At 40.5% G+C, this 6,968-nt stretch overlaps 1 protein-coding gene and 1 long non-coding RNA gene across 2 annotated transcripts in view; one reads left to right on the top strand and one right to left on the bottom strand.

Moving 5' to 3' along the window:
* Positions 1-252: 252 nt before the first annotated feature.
* The window catches only part of LOC116696050 (mitochondrial import receptor subunit TOM70), a 9,387-nt gene continuing 2,671 nt past the window's right edge, over positions 253-6,968 (bottom strand). The window contains exons 3-12 of the mRNA XM_032526748.1: positions 6,286-6,412; positions 6,085-6,194; positions 5,840-5,988; positions 5,090-5,297; positions 3,688-3,822; positions 2,755-2,862; positions 2,466-2,582; positions 2,219-2,316; positions 1,998-2,120; positions 253-1,921 (exon numbers count right to left, since the gene is read on the bottom strand). Coding sequence (XP_032382639.1) covers positions 1,768-1,921; positions 1,998-2,120; positions 2,219-2,316; positions 2,466-2,582; positions 2,755-2,862; positions 3,688-3,822; positions 5,090-5,297; positions 5,840-5,988; positions 6,085-6,194; positions 6,286-6,412 — 1,329 coding nt within the window. The 3' untranslated portion in view covers positions 253-1,767. The remainder of the gene's footprint in view (positions 1,922-1,997; positions 2,121-2,218; positions 2,317-2,465; positions 2,583-2,754; positions 2,863-3,687; positions 3,823-5,089; positions 5,298-5,839; positions 5,989-6,084; positions 6,195-6,285; positions 6,413-6,968) is intronic.
* On the top strand, positions 3,334-6,052 carry LOC116696088 (uncharacterized). Its single transcript, XR_004333619.1, has 3 exons — positions 3,334-3,455; positions 4,547-4,551; positions 6,043-6,052. It is a non-coding gene; the product is annotated as an uncharacterized LOC116696088 (long non-coding RNA).

The raw sequence follows: 6,968 nt of genomic DNA, 5'->3' as shown, positions 1-6,968 counted from the left end.
ATCTGTTTAACTGATTTTATGTAAAGCACTTTCAATTGCCCTGTTGCTGAAATGTGCTCTACACATAAAGCTGCCTTGCCTTGCCTTGCCTATATAGAAACAGGCGTGGCTAAATGAAATTCCGCCATCATTAACTTACATGTGGATTTATACTGTGACATGTATAACTATGTTAACATGTGAAAATATGCTTTTTTTATTGCACCTAGATTTACTTTTAAATAATAAAATGCCCGAGAAAGGTGAGATTCATTCCAGGAATAATAACTTTATTAGGATTCATTTTCTCTTTTACTTTGGTCACCATACATATCACTGATGAAGAATGTCAGTGTCATTTCTAATAGACAGCCAATATTTTGTGGGTATCTGCTGACGGTTACATCAACTTCTCCAGTTTGTTTCTGTAAGTTTAAGTCCTCAGCAGCTGCAGCTGGAATGCAGGATTTGGTTCCTTGGTATTACCACACATTCAATAAAATGTAGTCATAACTGCTGCTGGATAAATTAATGTCACAGAACATTTATAATTTAGTTTTCTAAAAGTTGAAAATACTCCAAACATACAAACATTCAGCAGTGCTGGCTAATTTTATTTTTTACAAAGTACAGATGTTACTTGAGTACCTTATCATACATTGGACCAAGATATTCTCAGGGCTGCATGAGGGTTAGAAACAATAAGGCTTGGGTTGTGAGAATAGAATTTGAAAAGGACAGAAAAAATAAAACAACTGTTTTAAGGTTACTCTGTCAAAAGCTGTAATGTAGCATGAAAAATTTACAATAAAATAGAAAATAAATCATGATTGATTAAAGAAAGCCACTGAAAAGCCCAATCCCTTGTGACATCTTCTGATACTAAAGACTATTCAAAAATAACATTTTCAAAAAACCAAAAGATGTTGGTTAAGTTTTTCTAATCAAAAGTCTCTTATAGTCGGGGTTATCCTAGTGTTCAAGACAGCACGAGCATTGCATTTACATTTATTTATAAAGTGAACATGCTGCACAAAGTATGTAAAAAAAAGAAAACAGGCAGTCCCAGAATTAAAAAAACAAAAAAACATTTCCGGATGCTAAACTAAACCTCTCTGTAGCCCAGTATCCGTAGGATCAATTCCAGCATTACAAACACAGACATTAACACATTTGACTGTACTTTTAACCTTGCATTCGGAACTGATAGTGTATGTTTAGAGACAACACTTTAGATCAGCATAAATTAACAATGTGAACAGTCCATTAGAACTACATAAAGCTCTCACAGTATATTCTGTAGATTTTAAGTGTCACAAAAGCCTTAAGGTCAGTAATTGGTTCGACGGACTGCACACATCTCAGTTCACTTACATGTCACATAGTTACTATTAATTTAGACAGGTATACATGGCCATTCATGTATGCTTTTCTCTCTAGATTACAATTTCTTTCTCTTTATTACAAGCAATAAAAAGGTTTGATGACAATGTTCTGGTTGAATTAAGTGTCAGCAAAGGGCTGTGTCAGTTAAGAGCCCCCCCCCCCGTGACAAACCAAGTCAAACAGAAGCCTGGATTACAGCCTTGGATCGATTGTGAATAGAAACCCTTCTCAATAAACCCCTTTAATTTGATGTAAACACATTTATATTCAGGGCTCTTCCTTTATAATCCAGTACTCTTTTTTTTTTTTTTTTTCTTTTTTTAAAGCAAGTCAGACAGTTGCATATAACCACAGTTAGGTTCAGCAATGAAAATTGAGCTTGGCGATGGATTGGCAGAGACGTTACAGTGTTGGAGGTTTCAGCCCATACTTCCTTGCCACTTCTGTCTGGGCGTATGCTGCATCACATAACGAGTACAAGTGGGCCATCTCCATCTCAGACTTGGCTAGGTTAATTGCCTTGTTGAACATTTCGATTGCCCTGTCCAGATTTCCCCTGAAAAGAAAATGCTTGTTATGATTTCTTCAAGAAGTGTTCTAACGTGAAAAGTGAGAAAAAGGATTTATCTCACCTTTGAACTTCAATGGTTCCCATAGTTTCGTAGGCAAAGTCACATTTGTTGTCGATTTCAATGGCCTTACTGATGAGCTCTAGACCCAAGTCAAGGTCTTGTTTCCATTGAAGCTGTAACAAACTGGACAGATATTGAATTCTTATTAACTGAGGATTAATTACACATACAAATCACATGTTATTTTAACAACAGGCCTACCCAAAAGGGAAAATGCCTACCCCTTGTGGACATATGTGGTTGCATTGTCTGGTTCCAGTTCAATGCACTTGTCATACATCTCGTCTGCTTTTCCAAACTGCTGCTGGTCAGTCAGAGCCTGAAAAATTCACAACGGTGGTGTTGAACACATCAATAAGACCTATAGCTGCTATTTTCTGTCTAACTCAAACAGAAAATGGGCAAAGCAAATGAGCACTAAAGAACCCGTTGAAGTGTAAATAGAATATCAAGTTTGGGATTCTTTACCTGGGCATAAAGAGCGTAGCCCTCAGCACACTTGGGGAACCTTCTGATGACATCCTCAAAACCGTCCATGGCCGTCTGCACTTGGGACGGGTTGTTTCCAGTATATGCTTGTCTGTACTGTAGAGCACAAAAAAGAAAGAAAAAAAAAAAATCAGCAGATAATCTCGAGTTGTAGCAGCCATTAATGCGACCGGCAGCAGAAATGGTTAAAAGGAAAATGCAGTTCTGCATTAGACAGGTTAGATAATGGCACGCTTGCTTTTTTTAATGATCTTTAGCTGGAACTTACGAGAGCGAAGCATTTTTGAGCCTGTGCGAGAGCAGAGTCGGGCCTGAGCAGGATGCACTCATCAAAGTCTCCCACCGCCTCATCCACCTGGTCCAGAAGGATTTTCAGCTGAAAGGAAATACAGACTTTAAATGGAGCACTATAGCAAGACATTTCAAACATTAACTTAGTAGTTGTCAACCGACAGCCAATCAGTTAACAAACGTTAAATGTTGTAGGCGGATATTAACATCTGTCTGAGTGATATGATCACGAGTAGACGGCTCTAAGTAAAGTTGTGAAGAAGACACCCAGGAGGCATTGTAGATGCATAGAAATCTGATCCGTCACACCACGTTATTAGTTATCAGCCAGCCGATATATCGGGCTGATATTTGTGTTTATATGTGTATCGGCCGATACGCGGCTGCTGCCTTTCCCGATAGTTTTCTCCCAGCATTATTTCCAGAGAGGCGTCCTCAGGCAGCTCTGTGTTGCTGGAGATACTGCAGTTCACGTGCAGACTGTGCACTGCACTGCACTGTAGATGATTGCAGAAGTGACACTCTGTGTTTTTTGTTTATCATTTTTAAAGAAATGGCAGAGCAGATTCCAAAAACAAATCCAGTGTTGCAGGGTTCACATTTTCATGATGTAAATTGAGGGAGCAAAAACAGTATCGGCTCCAAATATCGGCTCAAGAAAATCGGCAATCCGTATCGGTTGTTGGCTAAGACTGATGAAAAGAAAAATCAGTATCAACCCTAAGAAAAATCCATTTGGTCGATCCCTAGAAGTGATATCTTATCACAGCAGTCCCTCAGAGATGCATGTGGAGACGTTCTACGGCCAGGTCAACTGTCCACCTGGGATTGGCTCACTCAGGACCAATATTAAACCACGTTAGAACAGGGCTACAAAATAAATGTAAAAACAATTTAACCACACTCTTACCTGACCCCTGTGGTGATAGACATCTGGGTTGCTTGTGTCAATCTCGGCAGCCATGTTGAAATCTTGTGTAGACAGCATGGGCTGCTGCTGCTGCATGTACATGCTTCCCCGCTTGATCAAAGCATTGGCTCGTAGCTGGAAAAATTAGACCATAGTACAGAGTGAGAACCTGTCAGGTTCAAAAGTAAAGGACGTCTTTGTGTATGCTTACAAATCATTTGATAAACTGGGAGAAAATGGATGAATTAAAGTCAAGACTGATTCAGTGTGTTCCACTCCATGCCTCTTTTGGGTATTTTTCTCCAGATTTCTCCGTTTTTTGTCAGGCCAACTGTCCTAGGAACTGCACTGAAATGATCTGAGAACCTCATGTGGTTTATTCCCTACATTGGTGTGTTGCACTAGTCTGCCTATCACCAGACTAGGGCTGCACAATTAATCGCAACTGTATCCAAATCGCAGGGGGGCACAATATTTGTTAATGGTAAAATATCTTGCAAACCACTGTGAATGAAGTATTGTGGTGCTGCAGAGACATCCCGGCCTACCAATCACATCCTACACACTAAAAAAATCTTTATTTGGTACAGCGCCTTGCAAAAATCACAACATAATCATTTTAATTTCTTTCAATGTTAATCATTTTCAATGAAAATGAGAATAATGATACAAAAACGATAATTTCCTCCAATATCGTGAATCATTTCGCAATCTCAGTATCAGTCAAAAGTAATTGCAATTAGATATTTTCCTCATACCGTGCAGCCCTACACCAGACCAAGCTCAATCTCCTAAGATTGAACATTAGTCTGGGGAGTCTGCTCTGGATTTTCTGCTGCACAAGAGGCGTGATCGACAGGCATCGTTCAAATGACTCAACTGTACAGTCCCTCAACCAATCAGACCAGCGGTCCGGGAGACGTACTTTGCAGACAGCGGCATCAACGGGTTGCTGCCATGGACGTATTGAGAGAAGGTTTCTGCGCTTCGGTTGCTGCCATGTTGAATGTAAACAAAAAGCTGCTGGCCGTTGCTTCTCTATTGTCATTGTGTTAAACCCGCCGATAGCGCGCCAGGTGGATAAGCCAGTTTGTGATTGGTTCCAGCAAATTTGTAACGCAAGTAGAATAGATAAATGTACAGGTTTCCAGCCTGACCTGCAGGGCAACTTCAAATCCAAGACAGATCGGGTTGGGTTCACCCAGTCTAGTGTTGCACAGTACATTTACTCAAATCCCAAGGATAAACAGCTGATAAATCTGAGCCTCAACATGGGCTACCAGAAGTTAGCAAAAGGATAAACTATTCGTTTGTAATCCCTTTTTACTAGTCCACTATCCCAGCACTTAAACTGCCTTGGTATTCTTGGTAAGAACGGGTTAATCAAATAAACAGACCGTACCTTCACGTTGGCGTCCTGCATGTTGATCACCCGGTCCAAATCAGGCTGAGCAGCAGTAGCGTTACCAATCAGCAGGTAGAATGTAGCACGCAGTAGCAGGGCCTCTGCCGTGTATCGGCCACCTGACTCAATCTCCTTGGTGCATTCACTGATGATTTTGTCGTAGTTCTCCTCCTCCATGTACTGCTTGGCCTTCAGGTAGCCACAGCTAAAGAGGAGAAAAAGATAAAAAAACAGATTAGAAAAAGTAATTCAGTTCTACAAACAACCAAGTTGTTAAGTGGGAGTTCGGGTTAATCTTTAGCGTCCACATAACTGGCTATGTACTCGAATCATAAGCTCGGTGTACAGTTGATTTAACACAGTTATCCTTTGCACTGATGATTCCGCCGTAGACGTGCTTCAACCGTGAAATAAACAGGAATTTAACTCCGGATCCAAAGGCACCTGAAATCATTACTTATGTCTCTTTTAAGTACTTGTTTAATCACATGTAACATTTGACCCCTGACAAACATGTACGTTTTAACCACTCTCCTGCTTATCGTATATGTCCTTGTACTCAGAGTTAGACACTAAAACTATCAGCTAGTGAAAGTCAAAAGGCTGCATAATTATATTAAAAAAAAGGTTACTTTTTTAAATTCTCCCCATCAATTCAACACAGGGACAAAGATCCCTGTGAAACATTTCCACCCTCTCCCCCTATGCCACCAGCTCCCCCGTACCAATGAGCAAACATTCTCTGACCTCTCAGTGATGTCGGCTGCCTCGCCCTCCTTGTCCTTGTCTTCATCTTTCTTCTCCCCCTTCTGCAGGGCCTGGGAGATGATGTCATCCGTGAAAGAGCTAAAGTAGGATTTGATGAACTGAGGAGAGGGCATCATTGGTTCACGGTTCTACAGGGGAGGTGTTTAAAAAGAAAACAGAACAGGTTTAATGTTACAATTCAGAGAACTAAAACTGAATCAAACGCCTCTATAGTGGGTAAATACCTTGTATTTATCTTTGGCCTTCTCTTTTCCCAACTGTTTCAGCACTTTGTCTGCTAGCAGCATGCTCTGTTGGTTCTGGAAGGCCTCAAGAATACACACCGCTGTGACGTCTGGAGGATGCACAGGGAACAAAACAGGTTGTCACACATTTTAATTTTGACTTGTAAAAGATCACTTTTAAAAGAAAGAGGAGTGTCTCACCTTCTAGGCACTCCTTCTTGTTGTCTAGTTTTTCCAGAGCTTTGGCCCTCCTGAACAGAGCCTTGATGTAGCGTGGATTCATTCCCACAGCCTGCGAGCAGTCCTGGACCACTTCTGTCCATTTCATCTGAAATGATAGTTATCGGCTGGTTATTTTCCAAAATGTATCTGCATTGGAATACACAGTGGTCCAGAGGACTGTCCCCTACCCAGATAAGGCTTTGAAGTGGACCTAGAGACCTATAGTGAACATGACATCTGAAGACTATTTAACTAATCTTTAAACAAAACAGCATCTGTATCAAAGTTTCAACATCACCCTTTATGAACTAGAACTAAGTGTTTAATACAAAAGCCAAACTATGGCTCAAACAACAACACGGAGATGTGAGCACTAATGATGTCCTTTAGCGACACTCATTTTCGGTAAATTCTGTTATTTTATTTTATTCTTTGAGAGAATTTAAGTTTGTTGCTGGGGTTGTTTTTCTAAAAGTCTGACCAGGGACAAGGACTGCAAGTTAGCGGAGGCTAGACGTCCTAAAAAACCTTACATCGCTCATATTTGGTTAATAAAATAATGTGGAGAGCTAATGTATTTACCCTTGTGAGGAAAACTTTTTTGTGGGCAATTTAGGCCTTTATTGACAAGACAGCTGAAGACATGAAAGGGGAGAGAGTGG

This window comes from Etheostoma spectabile, chromosome 9 (assembly GCF_008692095.1).
Source record: "Etheostoma spectabile isolate EspeVRDwgs_2016 chromosome 9, UIUC_Espe_1.0, whole genome shotgun sequence".
In the NCBI taxonomy this organism is placed as follows: domain Eukaryota; kingdom Metazoa; phylum Chordata; class Actinopteri; order Perciformes; family Percidae; genus Etheostoma; species Etheostoma spectabile.
The sequence above is the reverse complement of the archived record's forward strand: the minus strand, read 5'-3'. Positions and strand labels throughout refer to the sequence as shown.